The sequence below is a fragment of the Ictidomys tridecemlineatus genome, chromosome 1 (genome assembly GCF_052094955.1).
Source record: "Ictidomys tridecemlineatus isolate mIctTri1 chromosome 1, mIctTri1.hap1, whole genome shotgun sequence".
NCBI classification, from domain to species: Eukaryota; Metazoa; Chordata; class Mammalia; order Rodentia; family Sciuridae; genus Ictidomys; species Ictidomys tridecemlineatus.
This window is the reverse complement of record NC_135477.1, coordinates 115725129-115750733: the sequence shown is the minus strand read 5'-3', so window position 1 is coordinate 115750733 and position 25605 is coordinate 115725129. Positions and strand designations below refer to the sequence as shown.

Genomic DNA, 25605 nt, shown 5'->3' with positions numbered 1-25605 from the left:
AATATGATCACACTTTGGAGACATATTTCTGATTGCATTAAAATGTTTTAATTAAATTAAATGCACCATATAGCACTATGTAAACAATATATATTATACAAAACTCTTAAAAAAAGGCTACGATAACGGGAAAGAAATGAAGTTAAAGGTAAATATACCTTAAATGGGATTCCACAATTCTATCCATTCGCTTGTAAAAGGGTCTGGATGTAAAATAGCCACTCCAATAATGATCATCCCGGTCTGCATAAGTGAAAAAATCTCCACTTAGAACAGGGAACATTGATTGGCCTTTCTTTTTCATAGCTTCATCTGCTTTATCCACAGCATCAAAATAATCTGATAAAGTTCCAAATTGTATCTAGTAAAAACAAAAAGTTATAATTTAATTATTGATACCTTAAAATTATTTACTTCTTATACTGAAATGAAAAGTTAATAATAACTATGCAAGCTGTAATTCCAAAATGAACATACAGTTCATATTTTATAAAAATCAAAAATGGGGAAAAATACTAGTGGCTGTTTCTTTTACTTGCATCAAGTCCTAAATTTATCTAAGAGAAAATTTGAACATCTAAGTAGTTAGGAAATTAGGAGAACTATTTAGATCTAAAAATTTCTGGAAATAAAAACTCCTTACATCTTCAAGGGTTTGAAGTGTTCAAGGATTTAGGAAAATTCCTTACATATTTTTAAGATTTTGAAGTGCTCAAAGATCCAGGCATGGAGTAATTCAGATGAATGAAAGATAGATCACAAAAAATAAAAGATACATGTTTTAAGCAAAATGTTCCAGAAGTCTGGAAGCATAGTTTTGTTAGCCACAAGGTATTTCATATATCACAGCCTCTTCTTGACACCTAGGCCCCCGCTATGAGTTCTTATAAGGAAAAAGGGACAGACTTTTAAAACAGGAGGTCATTTTAAAAGTTCATTTTCTCTGCACTGAGTGAAACATTACATGATAAGAATTGCAAGGTTGACTGCTCAAATGAACAGGTGATTCTAACTAATGATATAAATTACTAGTACATAAATCCATATTTATGAGTCCAAACTATTGTACAAATCAAGGAAAGAAACATTATACCAGACCTTGTAAACAGATATTTAAAAGGTACTCATGTTAAAATAGATTATAAAACAGATAATGTGTTTGTAAGTAATAAGATACTGATTTTATTATTTCTTACACAAACACACATACACACTATGAAGTATTATGACTGAATATACAATGGCAAGATTTTAAGTCCTATCTCTACCACTTATCTTAATATGGCTTTAAGGATATTACATAATGCCTCTGTGTTATGGAAAATACAGTTCTAAGTAAAAAGCTTAGAATTATGACTGGAAAATAATGGTGTAGGTTTTAGCTATTATTTCTCTATTACTAAGACAAAATTCCAACTGGAAACATTTACAACATGATAATAGTAAGGGAAATACAAGTTGTTACAGTCAAATTGTATCATAATAAATTTCATTATAGCAAAATAGATGATTGCTACTAAACTCCTATGTTTTTATTAAAGATAAGCATTTTTCACTTATATCATCTATTCTTATTTTGGTTTCACCAAATACAGTGTTATCATAGGCAAGTTAATCAATTAGTGCCCTTCAATCTCTTTATCCTATAATGGGAATAATCATGGTATCTACCCAAAATGTTCAAAGAATAAAGTTAAATGAAAATTAATGTCAAATAATAAAAGCATTCAATATATTTTAACTCATAAGTATTACTGCTCACTCAACAAAATTACTAAGAAGCAGAATATAAGTATGTATGCTTAACCATATAAGAATGAGATCACAAATACAAGGAATGATAGCATTCATTTCCTACCTTATAGGTACAGACAAGCTCAGAGATGTATAGATAATAATAGTAGTGGTAAAATATTCAGTGATCGAATATATATCTAATAAAAAATTTTTTAGACAATAAAAATCCCTTTGAGTTTCAAACTTTAGGAATTCATGGCATGACAAACCTGATAGTCACACTGAACTGTATAAATTTCTCAATTAATATTGGAATGAGCCAGGATGAAACATTTCCTACTTGACAATTTCCCAAAGTAATGTTCAAAAGTCTAGATAAGTAGTCAATAGCTTTCTCACAAACTTCATTCAATTTTTAAGGACTGAAAAATATCCTCTGCCTATGCTAGAATAGTTTCAAAAGTAAAATTTTCCATAATGTTTTCTGGTAGCTCATAAAAGTAAATATATAGGACACCTAAAAATAATCAAAGAAAAATATTTAAATGATTTTTACACTAAAAGGTGAAACAAATTCAATATTAAACATAAAACACCTCTATCAGAACACTACACAGAAAAAATTACATAGTTGTTAAATGATGATCGATGGCAAACCAGCTGTCTTGGCTAGCCCCAATGTCATTTTTTTTTTTTTTTTAGCCATCTAAACTCAATTATGTGTTTCTTCCTTTCCTTTCATTAAAATAGTAAGTGTACATTCTCAGTTTGGAAAAAAAAATATCTACAAAACATTCCAGAAATATAACTACATAAACTGTGTGGACAAAGAAAAAAGTCAAAAATTTCAAAGACAACCAAACTAGTCAGGATAAAAATTCTGGGGAAAGTCAAAATGCATCAAATGAATCTTACACTCTCCTAAATTTTCATCTTAGGGCACTTATCCAGTCACTACACAAGACATAAAAGTCTAATAGAAAACATTCCCTAACAGATGCAATTGATAATATTCAGCAACTAATTATTTTTTTAAAATTCTGTATATGAGAAAAATATAAATTCCTCAATCTGATAAGGGAGTCTATAAAGTTTTACAGCACACATCATGATTGATGATGAAATACTGAATGTTTTTTCCCTTAGAAAAGTATGTCTACTCTCACCTTTGTAAATTCGGTATTTGCAAAGGCAAGAAGACAGAATGAAAGTTACAAAGTTTTGGAAAAGGATAAAAAAATATACCATTATTCACACATAGATAATTCAAAAAGAATCCATACACTATTAAAACTTAAAAATAAATCTTAAAAATAAACAAATTTACTGGATAACAAGTTAAATTGCAAAAGCCAATTATATTATTATACATAGAATATACCATGCTCTTGAAGGCCCAATATTTGTAAAGTTAATTATACTCAAATTGAACCACAGATCCAATGTAATGCCAACTAAAATGCCACCATTTTTGTTTTTTTAGTAGAAATTAAAATATTGAGCTCAACTTATACAGACTACAAAGAATTAAGAATAACCAACAGAATTTTGAGGAGAACTAAGTTGAAAAATTAATACTATCAGATACTAAGACCTTTTATAAAGCTAGAGTAATAAAGACAGCATGAGATTAGTCAAAAGAAAGACTAGAGATTAGCAAAAGAAAGACTAGAAACAGACCCACACAAAATAGTCTCGATTACGATTAATGTCGTTGATGTTGCAGTACAATGCAGGAAACTATAGACTTTTCAAAAAAAAGTATATCCTTATATGAGCAAACATGCATCTTGAGTCCCACCTCGAATGATGAACAGCATTACATTTCAGACAGACTACTGAATGAAATGTTAAAAGCAAAATAATAGTTTGTAGGAATAACTTTATACAAAAAGTATTTTTATGATCTTGGAGTAAATAAAATTTTCTTAAATAAGACATAACAAGCACTAACCATAAAACAAAATATTGTTAAATTAAGTTAATTAAAATTAAGGATTTCTGTTGATTGAAAGACAACACAGAGAGTTAAAAACATAAGCTACTTAACAGGAGATAATATTTGTGTAACTTTTTATTTGGAAAAAAAAAAGACTCAATCCAAAACAGATAAAAGAATTATAAACAGAAAAAAAAACCAGATAACCCAATTTAATTTTAAAATTTACTGAAAGAATAAAATAGGAACTTCTCAAAAGAGGATCACAAATGGCAATAATCATGAAAAGAGGGTCAAACTTCATTAATCTCCAGGGAAACACAAAATAAAACCATCACATCTGCCAAAAGCACACAAATGAAAAGAAAAATACTGTGGCAATACAAAGTGTGTCACACAATAAAACAACTGATATGCTGGCATATTACTTGGCATTATCCACTAAACTTAAACAAGCATACACAAAATGATAAAAAAATCCTAATCCATTTTACACCCACATAAACTCATACACAGGTGACTAAAACATGCTAGATATGTTCAAGCAGCTTTATTTGTAAGACAAAAAAATAAAAATTAAAAAAGAGGGGGGTATACCTAAATGTCCAAAAATAGCAGAAAGAATAAAACTTGGTATACTCATCAAACAAATTAGAGAGTGTATAAAGTGTTAAAAACAAGTAGACAGACAGAAGCAGAAAAGTACACACTTATGATTCCCTTCCAATACAATTTAGGAACAAGTGGTATCTTTGACAATAGTGGCTCCTATTGAAGGAGTGACCAAGAGGGGACCTGAGGAACTGCTCCAGGTGCTATGACTGTCCTAGGCCTTGTTATGGTGGTGGTTATAATGGGGTTTTGAAGTTGGAAAAATTATCTACACACTTAGGGTGTGCACACTTCTTCTATGTGTGCGATACTTTAATTTTCAAAATTACTTTAATAAGTTGTTATAGTGGGCATACAAAGGAAGAAATAGTGAAATAATAAAATTAGGATCTAACTCTTCAGAGTCAGACAGAAGACCAGACCTTTCTATGGACTCCAAATCATTCTCCAGTACGATACATACATGGAGAAGATAACTCACATACATACCTCCCTCTCTGATCAGATATTCATGTTTCAACTTTGCCTTTGAGAAGAATACACAGATGATTTAAACAGAGTCCCTATGTTCAGATCTCCCAAACTGGTAGAAATTTAGTTATAAATATCTTGAATAGGCTTAGTATTTGACTTACGTTTATCTATGTGATATTATATAAGTTTATTTAATAAATTAAATTCTTACTACATAAACTGTGGTCTACCTCTAGCTTTCTAATTTTCTACATAATAATGTTGATTCCTTTCTATAGCATTTTCATAGATCTTCTGTCTTATAGGTAAATATGTAAATATAATAAACATGTTGAATAATTAATTTTCTCCCATAGGATCTTAAAATTAAAAAAATAAAATAAAATATAAAGACTTGTTGACCAAATGTAAATATATGTCTTCTATGAATTTTGACTCAACACATTTTTAATGAGATAAGGAAAATGCAAATCTATCCAGATATATTATATTATCAAATTACTACTAAATTTTTAAGATATGATGATGGTATTATGATTATAATCTTTAAAAGCATCCTTACCATTAAGAGATACATACTCAAGTAGTTACAGATGAAAAGTACATAACAACTGAGATTTGTTCCAACATGATCTTGGGAGAAGGCTGAGACAACAGTGGGGCAGAGGTGACAAAAGAGTGGTCTCAGATGATACATATTGAAGTCGAGCCAGGATATGAAGAGAAGGGAGCTGTCTGTGCTATTCTCAAAACTTAAGGGTACATTTCAAATTTTCCACAAGGTTAAAAAAAAAAAAGTAAGAACCACAGGCAAACTATTAATTTTAGAAATCTTCTCACTTAAGAAAAAAGGTTGTGTATTTTCTGGATATGAGACATTTGCAAAATTCATGATCTATTCATCTACAAATGCTAGTCACACTACTAAATCAGAAGGAAGCAACTATCATAGAGGAGCAATAAACTTTCAATGCTGGTAGAAAAATAGGGCATTTCTGCAAAATGGAAACTGCAACTTAGTAGGTACAGACTTTCAGTCACATAAAAGCAATGCCTCTATAATTCCCAAGGAGTGTTAAGAGTCATCTTTAGAAATTGAACTATGGTATATGATAATTTTTTTCTTAATGAATTGTACTTTTACACAAGAATTATATAGTCTAAGAAATGCCAAGATGCAGTACAAAGAAACTAAGAATACGGTGCTATAGCTTCAATGAACACTGAGGGTTCAACTTTGAAAACAGTATTATAAATAAATATCTTCCATTACCTTTACTCCCAACTGAGGTTGAGAATTCATATATTTAAAAAGATACTCATAATTCTTGAACTGTAAGTCCCATTCTGAGTAGTCAGTGTAGCGAAAATCATCTCCAAGTGGGGCCAAAAGAACTTTAGTACGGAAAAGTTTTGACTTCTTTCGATACTGATCTAGAATCAAAAGAGCCCTATAAAAGAATAGAAGAAAACATAAATTACATTAAGAGGTCAACAGAGCAACTTAATAAGAAAGTATCAAAATTCAAATGTATAATACATTAAAGCAAATTATTGTATAAATTATCTGTATATTTAATATTTATATAATTTACAAGGCAGATTTTTTTATAAATCACACATTATCCACTTAAGAAATTATCCAATTAAGAAACCTATACTTTTCCAATGAACTATCTTTAGAGAAATATGGTCACAACCAGATTGGGCATGTTAATTACTAGGGCAGCAATGTCTTCCTGAAGCCTAGTCACAGCAATTGGCTCCCAGATAGCCCATGTTTTAAAATAATTTAGTCCAAGAAGACATAGAGTTCTTATCCAATCAACTTTGAAGTTTGCTTTGTTTTAATATCTCTTCTCTAATTTAATGTAAAATCTTTATAGTCTAATTAAACAGAAAAATGCATTTCAAAAAAGGCTAATTGGCATAAATCTTAACCTATAACATTCTACAGAAAGTATATCCTCTTCTGAAGAAAGAATAACAATTGGACACCTGCCATAAATAATCTGATTATCTGTTACAGTGTCCTTTTCAATACTGTTCACCATATAATGTTTGGGAGTTGAATAAGCTATTTTAGTTTCTATCTCCTCCGGCTCTAACCCAGGACTCAAGAAGTCAGTATAACACACTGTGCTAATATGATCAACTTTTATACTTCATATTCTAGTATTCTGAAGAAAACTGGGAAATGCTGAATTGGAGAACTGTTTGAGGAAGTCTGGGAATTCAAAGTAAGAGGAAGACTTATAAAAATGAAATTCAAAAAGCAGATAACAGTGTAATTCATGGTGTTTATAAAACCAAATTTTTAAAAATTAGTGCTTAAATAACAAGTTGGTTTTTTTTTACTTAAATAACAAGTTTTCACTTCGAGGATTACTCAAAAGTGAACTGCAATTCACAATATAAAAACCTATGAAAGCAACTCAAAGAATATCAGTAATAAGATTCATTCTATAATAATTATTAAAAAATTAAATTTAGAATCCCATATGGTCTTTTGAAAAAAATGTACAGTCTCTGAAACGACTTTGTATATGTTAAATTTTAGCAATACTTTAGGGCTTGGCCAGTAAAGTATAACCATAATGCCCTTATGTAACATATAATGTTTAGTTTTCTAAGATTAGCATTTGGCATCATACTTAATCTTTACTATTAATTTACTCACATTTCACACTTTTCAAAACCAATTTTAGATTATCACAATTTTTAAAAAGACACATGAATGATGAGATTAGCCACACAGAAATAAGACCAAAAGTAACAAGAGTAAAAAAATCAAATATATCAACCACAGATAAAAGATACTATGATTGGGCATGCAACTAGATTCTTGAGGCAGTCAGCATAAACAAATTTACCATTATATTTACCACAATTTCTATATATTGGTGCTTCGCACATATACAGAAAAAGAATACAAACATTAATGGTTTCCTTTTTACATCTGGTATCCATCCTAACTCTCAAGCTTCTGCCCAGAAAATATCAACAGTAGGAAAGACAAGCAACCATTCTATACCATTTGGCATGTAGTATGTGCTCACTAACTGTATGACAAACAAATGATGAATGCATTGACCAATACTATATGTGAAGGCATAAAGATACGATTTGCTCTTGACTTCTACTAAATAAGAAATGTCATCTTAACTCCAATCATCAATCCCCCCAAAAAGTTCCTTGAAACATCAAATTATCTGACATTCAATGGAAAAAAGCCAACTTAAAATATGACACCATACAAAAAACTAATGAAGAAAGGTATTTCCTTATTTGCAAAGTAGAGGAATCTGTTGCACTTAACATATCAAAAGATGTTACTTATATATTACACTTAAATCTCATTTTATTTAGGGTATTAAAAAGTGTCACTGAGCTGGAATGCATGTGTTATCTTCCCTCATCACCAGGTCAAAAATATATGTCTGTATATGAAGTAAATAGAAGAATTATGCTAGAACTTTTAAGAAGTTTTAAAAAAAAAAAAAACCACCAAATCATCCATATGTCCCCTGGTGCATGGAAACTACCTTCAAAACCACTGGAACTGACTGAGCATAGACATGCTCCTAGGAAGCAATTTGTGGAGGGTTAGATAAGACAGTCAAAGGATTACACAAAGTGGCTTCTTTTCTTGCAATGTACCAAACACAGCACTCTCAACAGCACCCAAGAAAGAGAAAGGGGGCTCACAATACTTGTGGATACACTGGAACTCCCCAGCTGAAACGTGGCTAATCTTAAAATGAGCACCCGATCCCTGACCACCTGAGCTGGAAGGAGTGATGTAAATATGGGCAAATACAGAGGGCTATGTGCTTAGTTAGGTCAGGGCTCCTCTTACCCCAGGCCTTCAGATCACTGCACTGTCTGTACAGACTAGCTTATTCTCTTATGCCTGACCAGCCTAACCCTAGAAAGCAGGCTACTCATGGTTCTTGGTTTCATTGCTGCTGGAGCCAAGAAAATGAAAACCAGATCAGCCCAGTCTTGGAGAATTTTTCAAAAGAACTTTGAAGTCATATTTTGATAAAAGGACTTCTTAGCTTCAAGAAGACTCCCATGCTAAAACACCTTCAGTTCTGCCACAATGAAGGGCTCACACTGGAAAATTTTCTTTATGATCAAGAGCTCAGTCAAGATTAAACCACCTGATCTCATTTGATTCCTTATGTGTATTTTTTAAAGTAACTTATTTTTTAATGCATAGATTTGACAGTACAAAGATCTTAATGTATTTAAGAGGCCATTATTTTCTTAGCAGAGTTTTGTGTTTTTATATTATGATACAATGTTTTATTCAATTCATTATACTAATTTTTAAGTGAAGAAATGAAACTTTAAAAGCACCAAAGTTAGAAACTATAGGTAACTTGCTTTAATGAGATGAGTCTTTCATTAGCACAATTGTATTCTAAAGAAATGCTTCATTTCTTTGATTATTTTACTTAAATAATGTCTAAGTATAAATATTCCTAATTAAAGTTTTCTATAAGTCAAAAATATCAGAAAGATGCAAAGCTGTATATTCATCAGAGCTGGGGGATATTCACTATTATTGAAGTTGTTACTATGGGAAGACAATTACACTCTTTATGTGTTCCATTTCAACAAATGTGTTTTTGCAGTTGAGTTGCTTTTCTTACCAATTTATACAATGGAGACCAGAAGTTTTATTATCAACAAAAGTATATGAAATCAATCAAACACAGTAGAAAGCTTTTATAAGGAGGGCAAAGGAGGTGGTAATAATAGTACATTGTGGGTTAGCCACTGTATATTGATCTTCTATTGTTCCATTTCCATTAAACTATAACACATAAAAGGCATAGTCAAATCTTGGCATTTTTAAGTTGCCTTAGATCTTGTTTGAATGAATACTTAAGGATAATGCTGGCTACTGAAGCTATTTATTTAACCTCAGCAACTCACAGCTAAGTAGCTACTTTATTCATGATGTTGTCTTACGAAATACATGTTTTCATACCTTCTCTGGACATTTTCAGAAGAAATTTCTTCTGAGGGGCGTCCCCAGGGACAATCATAGCTGCCTCCAGGAAGCCGTTTAAAGTCAAACTGGCAGCATATTTTAGGATCAGGTCCACAAGTGTGAGGGATGTCATAGCTGTAGAAAGGCATCATGTGGCAAAAAATATCTGTGGCAGATCCCAGATCTAAAATAAAAAGCCAACAAACAAACTTGCATTTACAAAATATGTTTTCCCCTAAACTGCTCAATGATGCCATTACTTCATACGTATACAATGCAAGCTCTATCTTAAATCAACAGCTCTTTACTACCACTATATATATACCCCAGAAGCGTTTAATAGCTTTAATCTGAAGGAAAATATATATCTCAGCCTCACTTTACCTTTTCTATGTAAATATAGTATGGGCAAAAAGCCCCATAAAGAACCAGCATCTGCTGACCTGGAAGGATACCAACTGACATGAAGTTAAAATTACAACTGGTTCATCCAAATTCATGAGGCTGTCTACCCCTGTCTCATAATACCTGCCATATCTGTCCCTTGCCAGGCAATAGTACATACTGGGGGACCAAGATATTTAGCTAGAGGGCCTGAGTGAAAGAGAAAACAAAGGAACTGAAAGAACAAAAGAAGGGTGGGGCAGGGGATCGTGAAAACACTAGTCAAATGCCTATTCACCTCCTGCACTGAGGAGAGAAAGAACAACACAGGAAAGTTCCCAGAGTCTACCCTGATGTTCAAAAGTTAGCCAAGGGGACTTTTTTTTTTTTCTGGAAGGGGGGGGGGGTAAATTTCAAAAACAAAAACAAAGCAAACAAAAAAAATGTAGAAAAAGAGCACTGATTTCTGATGGAGGATAATTTTTAATTAAAACCTCAAGAGCAGCATGTGTTAAGATCTTGCCCTAGAAAGAGCTGATGCCCACCACCAAGTAAGACTTGATCACTTAAAACAGAGGTTAAAAGTGGTTATCCTCAGAAGTGTGATCCTGAGCTTTAAACAACTTCTCCTACCTTTATTTATGTATGGATTTCCAATTTCCAGAAATGGGTGTTTACTGCTTTATAATAAAAACAAAAGAAAAACAAAAAAAGCAACATTTACATTTCTAAAAATTAAAATAACTGCTTCATGAGACCAGAGCCAATAATTCCATGTGTAATGCAAGTTTCTCAGGAGGCTGAGGTAGAAGGATAACTAAGGCCAGCCTCAACAATTTAGCGAGAACTTGGCTCAAAAAATAAAAAGGGATGAGGATGTAGTCCAGTGGCAGAGCTCTTGCCTAGCATACCCTTTAAGGATTGGCCCTGAGTCTGATCCCCAGTGCTACAAAAGAAAGGGGGGAAAAACATACAAGCTCAATTTATTGATACCTTTCAAAAAGCAACATGTTCAAATGTATCTTATGTTCTAAAATATTCCAATTTTGGCTATTTAGTTAAGATAATTATCACTTTTGTAAATTTTTAAAACTATTAAAACTTTTATGTTTCTGTGTTATCAGTGGTTTCAATGATGCCCATCAAAGGTGTGGCACCAGGGATATTGTTCACCAATACTTGCTATGTGTACACAGTTTACTACAAGTCCCAGAACTGACACAAACTTCCTCTTCCTTTCTCCTACAGATGAAAACATACTCATCATCCACCTACCTTGCCTTATACCTCACTACTTAGCAGTTCATATATACATTTAATTTTATCCACTGCCTTTAATTGGGCCTGCATTTTATCAAATTAGACAATAACTTCCTTACAGGAAAGGATGTTTTCTGTATTTCTTCCTTGCACAGTATTAAATACATCAAAGTATTCAATAATTTCTTACTGATATTTATGGGTAAATTAACAATCCTTTGTTTTTCAAATGCTCCTTTGCATTCAATGAAACTACACAGAATATAACCCCTTACAAATTCTTGTCCTCCTTACAGGTTTAATTTTCCAGAATAAAAAATTACATAGCTAGTTGCTTTCCTTATTGAAAAAAAACAGCAGTTATGTGTAATAAAGTTATTCTCTAGATATACAAATGATTTTTCTGAAACACCTAAGGAATATAGATTATATAGGAAAGAAAGTATGATGTAATGTAGAAATTTCCTAACATCATTTTAGCAACAAAATCTTGTTTTCAAGATGAAATCTTACTGAGAAGTTAATGCCAGGGAGTTAGGAGCTTGGGCTTCAGGATTGCACATAACTAGATCTAAACCTCTGTTACCCATAACCTGTTTGACGTGAGCAAATGGTTCCACATAATTAAACCTCCATTTCTTCACCATCAAAAAGGGATAGTAATGAATGTAACTTAAAGGATGGTAATAAAGGCTAAATAAGAGAGCAGATATAAAAAGCATAGAATAAAGTATGGCCTACAGTAAAGAAAACCAATAAATAAAAATAAATGAACAAATGATAATTGGGGATTGGGAGAGGGAAAGCCTCCCTCTAGGCCATGGTTCTGTCTCCTCTGCCTCAACAAAGGCCAGCAGAAGCATGTCCTTGAAATATCTGCATGCCTATAGAACAGAATGAAAACAGACAGAAACTACAGACAACATGAAGGCTCTTCCAGGAGGACAGGATTAAGGTTTTCAAGGGCAATTCCTACAAGGTACAGAGACAAGAAAGGCAAAAGGAAGGACACAGGCTGAATATGAGACAAAAGACTAAATAGCAGTTCTCATGCATGTTCAATTTTGTGATAAAGCATGTGCTTTTTAAACCAGAAGCAAATGATAGCATTATTGGCACAATACTACGCTTTGTATTCCATACTTCCTTTAGACATAATAAAGATTCAATGATCTATGAATAAACATAAACATCACTGCTTAAAAGAATCTTGACACAAACATCCTGGAAAGTAACTGTAGTAAGAGAATGACCATCTTTAGTCAATATGAATTTTAATAATGACACTGAATAAAACCAACAATGTCATGAGTTTATAACCCTTGTGAAACAACATCTAGGTCAAGTGTGATCTTCTGCTTTCATCAAATCCTACATACCCCAATTCTGTCTCCAAAAAAACTCCAGTGTTTTATGCTGTGCAAAATGTTTTTTAACTGCATAATGAACTCTCTGGATAAGCATATGTGAAAATCCAGCACGTTTTAGAAGATAAGCCATTGTTGGTGAATGTCCAAAAGGGTCAATGGCCCAACCAGAACGAGGTTTCACGCCTGTTAAATAAAGAAAATAAGTGTTATATTTTGAAATTGATAAGTGAAATGAAATAAAAACAAGTCACAACACATTCAGACACATCAGAATTCTATGGACTCCTAGGTTATGAGTTAGAGGATCTACTTGACATCACCCTTTGCAAAGTACTCCCAGTAAGACTCCCCACAGGGAGGAAGCTGCCATTCATGTCCACCAAGGCAGGAGATGGTCACTGAAATTCATTAGATGGAATTGAAATAAGCCCTCTGTCATCTCATAGCTGTTATAAAGCCACTGCCATTCATCTGAGTTGGACAGACAAAAAGGACCAAAGCTCTACCCTCAAGGATCTCAAGAGTGCTGTTATCTGTGGAGGGGGACAGCCCAAAAGCACACTGATCTGTCATTTCAATTTATACTTCCCAATCTCCACATTTAGAACTTTTCGGTCTGTCATTTATACTTTACACAGCTACAAATTATCTTAGTATATAGTGGTAGAACTGAACAGAATAATTATTTATCATATTTCACATTTTGAAGCTGTTGCTTTTTCTCTAACTTAAGAGGGGGATCAATAGAAATTTTTACACCTGGATCATATCAATTATAAGAACCTTCAAATAAAGCTATATAGTTCACAGATAAAAAGTAAAATAAATAAATAAACAGGTTATAGTTGAGATATTTATTCATGGACCATTATACAAATCTGATCTTTCACTTATGTAGGATTCTCAAATGAGACTTCTACTCATATAAATTAGATGCAAATTAGATAGTACAAATAACTGTAGAGAAATTTTTAGCATTATCAAAAAATTACCTAAAACAAAAGGCCCTGTAGGCATGGAATTTTACTGGTAAATCCTTTCAAATGTCCATAAACTTCATGGAATATAAAGAAAAATGCAATACTACCTAATTATTATATTAAGTATCATTAAGCCAATAAATAATTCATATAAATGTAGCACATTAAGAAAGAAAACTAATCTCACTTATGAAAACAGATATAAAAATCATAAACAAAAAACACTAAACAGATTGAACTCAATAGCACCAAGACCAAAAGGGATTTATCCCAGGAAGTCAATGACTTTTTAATTGAGCAAACAGCTATCATATTTATAGAACAAATTAGACAAACCATATAATGTTAATAGATGTCTGAAAGAAATCCAGTAACATTCAATATGCACTGCTACTTGAAAAATACTAAAAAGAGAAGAAATTTCTCAATGCTATAAAAAATACCCACCATAAAATAATAGATAATATACTTAGTAAAGCTAAGCAATTTCCTTTAAAAATCTGAAACAAGAAAAGGCAAATAGCATAATTGTCATGTGTCACTATCACACCTGATTTGAACCATGTAAAGAGATATATGGTCTAATCCTAGCAATATTAATAGGGGACACATTTTTCATTTTTTAAGATATACTTATAACAATCAATAATAAATTAGTAACAATAAAATATTAGTAATGATAAAAAGTAAACTTTCTAGGAGATTTACACACATAAATACAAATCCAAACTTTCCTATAATGGTATTAAATGGTTTAAAAAATGAGAAACTAAAAACTAAGAACTCATATTCAGAACACACAAAGAACATCTACAACACCCAAAAAACAACTCACTTGAAAAGAAAATGGTAGAAGACTTAGAAACTTCTAATAAGACAAACCACTGGTCAATAAGCATTAAGAAACAGTACCTGACATCATTATTCACCAAAGAAATGCAAATTAAAACATTAAAATATCACTGCATTTCCACTAGAATGGTTAAAACAAAAAAAAAGATTAACAATGTCAGTAAAAAAATAAAATGACTGAAATTCTAATTCATTGATGGTGGAAAATAAAATAGTAAAACCACTTTGAAAAACTCTTCCATAGTTACCAATAAGTTAACACATATCTACCCTAGAACTCAGAAATTCTATACCTAGTATTTATCCATGACAATGAAACATATACCCACAAAAAGATGTGTACGCAAAATGTTTACTGCATCATAGGTCATAATAACTAAAACCTAGAAGCACCCCAAATGTTTGACAGGAAACTGTATAAACAATACTACTACTAGTCATCAAAAATAATGAATTACTACCCAGTCATCAAAAAGAATGAATTACTGAGATAGACAACAAAACAACTATTATGGCTTAGATATGAGGTTTTCCCCCAAAGCCATGTGTGAAGCAACACAAGAAGGTTTAAAGGCTAAATGACTGGTGAAATGATTGAGAGCCTTAACTCAGTGAATTAATCCCCAGGTAGGCTATTAGGGTGTAGCTGAAGAAGGTAGGCCATTAGGGGCATGCCTTTGGGGAATATATTTGTTGAGCTGAGCACAGTCTCTTTCTGTTTTCTGATCATCATGTGAGCAATCTTCCACCATGATCTTCTGCCTTACCTCAGGCCCTGAAGAATGGAGCCATCTCTATAAACCGAGACTTCTGAAACCATGAGCCCCCAAACGAACTTTTCTTCCTCTAAAATTATTCTTATGAGGTCTTTTAGTCATAGCAGCAAAAAAGCTAACTAAAACAAAGATGAATCTCAAAAACCAATGCTGGTAGCAGTATATACGATCATATATGCACCAGGCATGATGGCACACACCTGTAATATAGCCATTTGGGAGGCTAAGGAAAAAAGATAGCAAGTTTAAGGTCAACCTCAGCAACATAGTGATACTATCTCAAACATTTTTTTTTTTTAAGGGCTGGGATGTAGTTCTGTGGTAGAGGACCCTGGGCTCAATCCCTACTATGATAAAAATAAAAGATCACTATATATAAATCAACTGTGTCTCTATATTCTAGCAATGAATATTTCTAAATAAAAAAAATTTAAAAGCATCCCATTCATAATAGGAGCAAAAGGAATAAAATACGCAGGAACAAACTTCACAAAAGGTTCAAGACTTTTATACTAAAAGCTATTTAAAAAAAAAAAAAACACTGAGAGAAATGAAAGATCTACATAAATGGAAAGACATTCCATCTTCATGTATCCTCAGATTAAACTGACAAGTTCAACATAATAACTACCAAAATCTCGAGATGGCATTATGCAGAAATTAATAAACTTATCCTAAAATCCAAATTGGAAAAAAATATCAAAAGACCCTTAATAGACAAAATAAGCTTAAAAATAGAACAAAGTTGGAGGACACTTGCTTCTCAATCTCAAAACTCACATACACAAATCTACAAAAATCAAGACAGAGTGGTATTGGAATAAAAACAGACAGAAAATCAAAGGACAGCTTTATAAGCCCAAAATAAGCCTTCACATTATAGTAAACTGATTGTCAACAAGAGTGCCAGGACAATTCAATGAAGATCAAGCAACAGGAATGTTGGGACAATGGCTATCAACATGCAAAGGAATGAATGTGCAATCCTACTGGCTACAATACACAAAAATTAACTCAGAATAGATCACAGACCTGATAACTAAAACCATAAAGTTATTTAAAAATGATTTCTAACTATGACAACAAAAGCACAGGTGACAAAGGAAAAAATAGGTAAACGGAACTCCAGAATTAAAAATTTTGCCAGGTGTGGTGGTGCACACCTGTAATCCCAATGTCTTAGGGGGTTGAGGCAAGAGAATTTCAAGTTCAAGGACAGCATCAGCAATTTAGCAAGGCTCTAAGCAACTTAGTAAGACCCTGACCCAAAATAAAACATAAAGAAAGGGCTGGGGATGAGGCTCAGTGGTAAAGCTCCTCTGGACTTAACCCCAATATCCCCCACCAATTTTTCCCCCCAGGCATAGTAGTGTCTGCCTATAATTCCAACTACTCAGGAGGCTGAGGCAGGAGGATCATTTGTGCCAAGGGGTTTGAGATTAGCCTGAGCAACATAGCAAGACCCCACCTCAAAACAAAACAAAACAAAACAAAACACACTAGGATGACTACAATTTTTAAAAAGGCAGTAACTGATGCGTTTGAAGATAATGGAGAAAGGAGAACCTTCTATTATTGGGGGAAAAGTAAAATGATACAGCCATTTTTGAAAGAGTGTCACTACCTTAAAATGCTAAACATAGAGTTCCCATATGTCTACTTCCATTTATATATCCAAGAGATATGAAAACACATGTATACTTTTACACAAATGTGTATCACAGTATTAATCATAGTGATCAATAAGGAGAAACAGACCAAGTATCCATCAACTGAAGAATGGATAAACTAAAGTGGTAACACAACAAAGTATTATAGAACCATATAAAAGAAAGAAGCACTGATACAGGCTACAACATGAGGGAGCTTTCAAAACATGCCAAGAAGCTAGACACAAAAAGTCACGTATTGTATGCTTCTATTTATGTGAAATGTCCAAACAGTCAAATCCACAGTCAGCCCTCTGTATCCATGGGTTACACATCTGTGGACTCTACCCATCAAGGATCAAAAATATTTTAGAAAAAAAAATATATCTATACTAAACATGTATAAACTTTTTTCTAGTCATTATTCCTATAAAAATTATTGACATAGCATTTACATTGTATTCAGAATTAAAAGTTAATTCAGAGATAGTTTAAAGTATAGGGGAAGAAACTCATGCAAAGGTTATATGCCATTTTATTTAAGAGACTTGTGTTTTTGTATCTGTGAGGAGTTCTAGAACCAATCTCCCACAGACATTAAAGGGGGACTATCTTCAAAAGAGTGGATTAGTGGTAACTTGGGCAGGAAAAAAAAGAAACTAGAAAGATGATGGGTATAATGTTTCTTACGGGGATACTGAAAAGTTCTAAAAATAAGGATCAGGGTCATGATTACATAACTCTCTGAACATACCAAAAATCACTGAACTGTGTACTTTAAATAGGTGAATTTTATGGCCTATAAAACATATCTCAATAAAGTTGTAGGGAAAGAACTAAACTCAACAAAAGAAACTAGATCCAAAAGAGTATACACTATTTGAGTTCATACATGAGTTATTTAACAAGCAAAACTCTGCAGTGATAGAAATAAAAGAGCAGGTAAATGCAGGGGAAAGATGAAGACATGAGAGAACTTTGCTGGGATAATTTTTGAAAAATGTATCAAATGGGTATATACACTTGTCAAAATTCATGGAAGGTCATATTTAATATTTATATATTATGCTTCATACAAATTATACTTCAATAAAAGCTAAAGAAAAAATCTGCAACTGAGGTTTATAAAGTGAATATTCTTGGCTTATGACATAGTTCAGTATTTAAGTAAAGATACCATTGGGTACAGAGGATTTCTAAGACCACCCCTAGGCTTAGAGATTTGTTAAGAAAACTTAGAGGTCTCAGCATACTGTCCTACTCAGAACTCTGATTTACTACAGAGAAAGAATAAAGAATAAAACCAACAGAAGGAAAAGGCACATGGAGCAGAATCTAGAGGAAATCTGATACGGCTTCTAACAATCCTCTCCCACCTGGATGCACATAGGATGTGTTTAAATCTTCCAGTACCAAATTGTGACAAAATGTTATCAACCAAGAAAACTCATTAGACACTCAGTATCCATTTCCACCAGGAGATGGTCACTTAAGCACCCTCTGCCTAGGACAGTAAGATTCCAGACACCCAGAAGGAAATAATGTTTAGCATACAGTGCATAGTTTGCAGTTTAAAACCAGTGAGCCACTTTTACCATTCAGGAAATCCATGTCCCCAGTGAACGCCAAGGACCAACCAATCAAACAAGGTCTAAAATACTAGATATTGGTCTTAGAACTGCTATTTTAACTGTTTTTTCATGGGTATACCATCTGCAATTTATTCTCAAAGGTTCTAATGATAATAACCACAATAATACTGAGAATAATCATATGAAGAAAAACAAAACAAAGGTGTCAAAATGATAATCTCTGAATCTGCATAAAGGAGCAGATCTTTGCAACATTTTCACAACTTTTGTTTAAATGTGAAAATGTCAAGATACAAAGTAAAAAATAGTTACTAGGGCAAAGGATTTTATACCTTGTAGGGGGAAAAAATTTCTAAATAACAAAGTATCTGGAAATAATTTCAGTAAAAAGCATCTATGCTTACTATAAATAAAACTAAAATTACACTGAGCAATAGAAATATTTGAAGAGTCACATATCATGTTATAAAATGGAAATATTAGATTTCAAAGATTTTAACTAATCCTAAATTTTTATGAGATATAGTGGACTTCTGAAATTATCAGTCCAGTATCCTCTGTCTCACTTCTTGTGGTAGATTTTTTCCTAACTAGAACTATTCCATGAAGGACCTCTGCCCCCAGGTCCTCACCATAAAATGACTATGCCTCAGGGATTCTAGCTCCTACACTTCTAGACACAGTAACTGGTTCAGGAATAAGCCCCTGATCCAAGTTGGACCAATCAGATAAAAGTTGAAAAGAAAATTACTTTTCCTAGTTACTAGCTTGAAAAATGAGTCTCAGGTACCTAGGGTCATAACCATGCAGTAAAAGTCAGGAGAAGATCAATGCAGAAACAGGCAGTCCCAAAGAGATGGTACACATACAACATAATTTTTGAATTCCCAGATCCAGTCTTACCTGAAGCTATTATTTCTCAAATTCTGATTGACATTATTAATATTTTTATTGCTTTGATGTAAGATAATAATAGGTTTTCGCCTTTTATGATCAAATCTTAATAAACAAAAAATCTAAAAATAACAAAATACATAAAATAACAGATATACAAAGTAGAGTACACTAAACAATTATATACTATGGTATCGGTATAGACCTGTATACAATATAACTATACCAAGAAATATTATAAATTAATGAAGGATAAATCATTCAACAATTATCATTACTATTAAAAAAATAAAATGAAGGTTCATCTCACATTACCCCAATTTCATTGCTCCAAATAGTCCAAATGAAAGCAGAAAACACTACACATACCTAGATGTTTTTCCAGCCATTGATGTCCTTCAATTAGCTGGTCAATTAAGGCAAAATAATGTGAAGTAGCTTCATCAGGCATAACCCAGCCACCTGTTACAACTTCAAACTGACCTGTTTGCAGAAACCTAGGGAGATGATAAGACATTAAGAAATGATAAGTTCAAATAAAAAAATAAAAGTAGAATAAACATTGTAAAACAGGCTTCAAGTGTAGCCAGAATTTATTCTGTGAAAAAAAAAATTTACACCAATGAATGAATTCAACTTTAGGGTTCTAGTGATAAAGCTTCCCTAGTAAAATGTCTTAGCTAACCATCCCTTCCCTAGGCAATGTCATGCAGGTCACTTTGGAGGCTCCTTTCCCAAAGGGTATAATTTCCCACACAGTTGCAAAGACTCTTAATCTCAGGAGCCACATATAATTTATTTCTGAATCCTACAAAGCATCTAGCAAGGTGCTTTACTCAGAGTACATGCTTGATGAGTATTTACTGGAGGGCTATTTTAAGGATAGAATTTATTTCCATATACCTATGCCAAAAAAATAATATTTACCATAGTACTTATGACACTGAGAAGTTAATGAAGCAAGCTTCTCAAAAATAAGAATTAGCCAGGTATGGTGGCACATGCCTGTAATCCCAGCAGACAGGGAGGCTGAGACAGGAGAATCAAAAATTCAAATCCAGCGGCAGCAATGGCAAGACACTTAAGCAACTCAGTGAGGCCCTGTCTCTAAATAAAATACAAAATGGAGCTGAGGATGTGGCTCAGTGGTTGAGTGCCTCTGAGTTCAACCCCAGTACCACCAACCCCTAAAAAATGAATTAAAGCACTTTGCTCTAGATTTAGTCTGAATGTAAATGATATCATTTATTATTCATTATTGAATGTAAAGCTCAAACATTATCATTATTTGTCTACTGACCTTTGCCATAATACCATACTGGTTAAAGATCCCTAGCCTTTGTAAAATTGAATTGTTATAAGAAAATAAGTTTTTCTGAGAAGGAAACAAAACTATTAAAAATTTTTTGAAAAGTGCCAAAGCATAAAATTAATAATTTAAGCAAATATCTTAAGTGTCACAGACTGTTTGCAATAAGGTGGTATGGACAATGGTAAAATTTCAGGATGAAGCAAGTATATATCTCCACTGGATGCACACACCTGACAGTGAAATACCAAGCCAAATGTATTCAAAGCACACCAAAAGCACAAAAAATACGTATCAGAAGCCCAACACTAACACAACATTTGATTTCTAAACATATGCAGGATCACTTAACCAGTGACAAAGTGGATAACGGATACAGTTTCTAGAAGTATAAAAATAAGTTATATCTAAAAATTCCTTGCATAAAATACAAAGAAGTGAGTTAAATTTACATTGTCATGGGGATCATTAACTAATTATTTCACTTGAAGAATATAATGACTCATTATAGCATCTAAAGGAACCCAAATGTCTGACAACATTCAGAATCTGAGACAAACATCAAAAACTTAGAAAAAAAAGCTGGAAAATTCTATAAATTACATTTCTTTAAGAACACAACTAAATCCAAGACTACTGTGTCTCACCCACCCTTACTGCCTTTGCTTATAATTAGTTCTTTTATGTATCATAATGGTGATTGCCTGATTTAACCACACTCTAGAGGCCATGGACCTAACTAAATCTTTATACCTTATGAGAACACTGGTAACCTGAGATGTCAGGACAGTTTAGGATTTAATATGATCATGAAATGTGGAAACTCAACTTCATTATTTTATAAGTTTATCAAAAATAAATTCTTTGCTGATCTAGAAAATAACTATAGATTAAGAAAATTTTTTAAAAATAGGAAAAAAAATCACCCTAAAGATGGAAATTTTTTTATCTATATCAACTTTGCTACCTAGCTCCTGTCCTATAGTCACAAATGGTTTCCTAAGAACAGTCAATTGAATACAGAATAAAATTATATTCTGCAACTAATTTTCCCAGCTTTGCTTGTGAACACTCCATCCCTTCTCCTTCCCCATGATGCCTGAGATGCTTTGATGGTATGTCATGTGGTTAAAGACAAAATATCTAAGATATCTTCCAGTACTTTCTTCTCTATCCTTCCTCAGCTAGCTGGTTCCAACTGCCTTCATGTCTCAACTCAAATATATATACTCAGAGAAGTCTCTGTAAGCACCCAGGCTAAATCAATACTTCCACAGTATCCCCAAATCACTATCATTACATCATGGCTTATATCACAAATCAAAGTTACCTGTTCATTTACATGCCTTCTCTTTTCTCTTCACTCCTATTCTCCATTAAAACATAAGTCTAAAGAATAAGGACTACACATGCTGTTTGGTTCACATCTGCATGCCCCCTAAGCAATCAATGAATGAGACTCTCAGTTTAATATTGGTAGTTTCATAACATTTATGTGTATATATAGGCCAAGCTCACAGATACATGAAACATAAATTAGAAAAGGAAGTGTCAGTTAGCATGAACTTTCAATAATCTAGGCATGAGGTGAGATGCTCTATAATTCGATAGCGGTAAGAAATATGGAAGAGAAAGAAGACATCAGAGTCATTTTATGAAAAAGTATCAAGAGAAATTAGGGAAGGATTGGAGCTAAAGAAAAGGAGGATTACAACAAATATGACTTGGGGTTCCAATGACAAGTGTCTAGGGAGCAGTGGTATTAATAAACAAGACAGTGAAGTAGAGTTGACAAGGGGACTCACTTTGGAATGATGAATATAAATTTGGTCAGGATTACTGATAATAGGGGGACATCCAAAAGGAACTACTCCAATAGAAAACCAAGCTTATGGGAATAGGAAGCACAGTAAAACAAAGCGAACGTCACTTTCCTACATTCATATATGAATACACCACCCATGAAACAACACATCATGTACAACCACAAGAATGGGATCCTAATTAGAATAAGTTATATTCCATGCATGTATAATATGTCAAAAAAATTTAAAATGAAAAAAAGAAAAGTAAGCTTAGGAAAAGGGGCCATATAAATTTAAGTTAGGGGGCTGGGGTTGTGGTTCAGTAGTAAGTAGAGCACTTACTTAGCAGGTGTGAGACACTGTCTTCGATTCTCAGCACCGATTATAAATAATAAATAAATAAATAAATAAATAAATAAATGTCCATTAACAACAACAATTTTTTTTTTTAATTTAAGTTAGGGAACTGGGTGTGGTGGAATATGCCTGTAATTCCATCAACTCAGAAGGCTGAGACGGAAGGATTGCAAGGTAGAGGCTAATCTTATCAACTTAGAGAGACCCTGTCTCAAAATAAAAAGGACTGGGTATATAGCACAGTGGCAAAGCACCCTGGGTTCAATGCACAGTATACAAAATAATAAGGAGGAAATAGGGAAGCATGGGAAGTCTTAAAAAGAAAATCAAAAGGAAAGTCAAAGATCAAGCAGAAAGATAATATATGAGGAAAAGGAAGTGATAAATGTTAAAATGAATAAATTTGTGAAAAATTCTAGAAAAGAGTAATAAGGAGAAACTATTCCTACAGTTGGCAAAAGATGTTTAAAATTACCAAAATTGTGCCATAGATTAGTCACACCTGTGGGTCAGACTTAAAAGTTGAGAAAAATCTTCTCAATATAGCCATCAAATTTGTGGGGGAAAAATGGATTATTATAGGTTCTCTGATGTTGTTTTTTTTTTTCCAAACATGCTCATAAGAAAAAGTTAATATATTATGTCATGGAAGCCAGGGGACTTTCCTTTTAGAATAGCTTGCCACTACATGTTTTTAAGAAAAATTGCATGAGTAGGTCAAAATAGGTAGAAATAAGGTCACAATAGCAGGCCAAAAGAGCATAGCTTTTAGTGTTTTCTCAGCACAGACTCTCCCTAATCAGAAAAAAAAACAACCAATGGAAAGAAAAACAACATAATTTTAAATATGAAGCAATAGCCTATGTAATGCGACACAGGAATAATAAGGTTATTGAGTAATACCTCTTTAACTGAACTGCCTATTTTTCCCACTGTATGACCCTCTAAACCATCCATAAGCATGGTTTAAAAAAGAAAAAAAGAAAGATTATAAACCAGAAGATTCTTACAGGCAGTGAAGTTTGGTTTGGTATAAAATATTTATTGTGTAAGACAAAAACACTTGCCATGTGATCATTCAATATCAAAGACAGAAGCAGAAATCTGTAAGCACACAAATTTGCCCTGTACTCCAGACCCTATGTGATAAGCACTTTACCATCTGAAGGATAAAAAAACAACAAATGGTACCTGCCTCCCCAAAAAAGGAAAGTTATTGACCTAATTATTGAGAAACATAGCAATGACCATCATCATTTAAGAATAGCCACAAAAATTAGAACAGAATATCTTGTAGAAACAACATATAAGGAAATACTTCTAAAAATAAAAGCAATAACAGAAAAGTTATGTAAGCATATAAAAAATACCACTTAAAATCACTACTGTTAGTGATAAGACAAAAATTAAGACAGATTATAACTGCATTTTCAATACTTAAATAATTTAAATAAAAGTAATGGGAAATAGCTATATCCAACATTTAAAAAAAAATGGTAGGGGCTGGGATTACTGGGGATTTAACCCAGGGACAATTTAACACTGAGCTACATTCCCAGCCCTATTTATTTTTTGTGTGTTATGACAAGGTCTGAATTAGTTATTTAGGGCCTTGTTAAATTGCAGAGACTGGCCTCAAATTTGCCATTTTCTTGTCTTAGCCTCCTGGGCACATCACCATCCCCAGCCAGAAAATTTTACTTAGAACAAATACAGGCATTTCAAAATATTTTTATTCACTTGATGTTCAAAAAATCAAATAAATGAACCAATTCTAAGAAAGGCAGAGGAAAATATATCCAAAACCTCATGCCTCTCCCATAAGGTCTATTGCTCTGTTTCTATCAACACACTAATTTCTGGCAAACAATTTTTACATATACACTTCAAGATATTTCCTAATAAATAGGAGATTCAGAGGCAAAGGTGGAAAAAAAAACGAAGGAAACACAGCCCATGGATGTAGCAAAATTCAGAAACTTAGGCATTCTGAAAGTTAACAATACTGGTATTTCACTTTTTTAAGGTACTGACTTGATTTGTAACTAATTAATGTAATTCTGTGTTTCTATTTCAATGCTAGGGGATTTGATATAAAAAGCTTAAGGAAGGAAGTAACTGATCAAAATTAAGCTGAGCATTTCTGTCACTGCTCATTTTGCCTAGGATGCAGAATTTACACTTAAGAATACTGGAGAACACAAGAAGCAGTAAATCATTTTCTGAAAATGTCACTTCTCCCCCTATGTAGACTCATCAGCCATTTGGATTGTGGTGACACACAGGAGGACACACTCAAAGAGCCTTTCTCCCTAATGATGAAATAGTTACAGACAACTTAGTAGCAAACAATGCATCACCTAATAAGCTTCAAAGAATCACAAATTAATTTCAAATGAGACAATGAGTTGAATCTGTAATCACACATTTGGGGAAATATGAAATAATACAAGATGACAAACAGAGTTTTATTCATAAATTTAAAAATTAATTAAAAACTCAAAAAGATAGAGGCTCTCAAAGAGTCAATGCATACCCTAAAGACAGTTGCTAATCAGATTTTCTTTTTTGAGGTACCAGGAATTGAACTTTGAGGCACTTAGCCACTCT

The 25605-nt window shown here is 32.8% G+C and overlaps 1 protein-coding gene across 2 annotated transcripts in view; it reads right to left on the bottom strand.

Annotated features, from left to right (window-relative positions):
• The window catches only part of Man2a1 (mannosidase alpha class 2A member 1), a 162838-nt gene that overhangs the window by 83376 nt on the left and 53857 nt on the right, over positions 1–25605 (bottom strand). For both annotated transcript variants that reach the window (XM_005327222.5, XM_078045497.1), the window contains exons 5-9: positions 19894–20021; positions 12791–12964; positions 9765–9951; positions 6036–6213; positions 159–361 (exon numbers count right to left, since the gene is read on the bottom strand). In XM_005327222.5, the coding sequence (XP_005327279.1) occupies positions 159–361; positions 6036–6213; positions 9765–9951; positions 12791–12964; positions 19894–20021 (870 nt within the window). The remainder of the gene's footprint in view (positions 1–158; positions 362–6035; positions 6214–9764; positions 9952–12790; positions 12965–19893; positions 20022–25605) is intronic.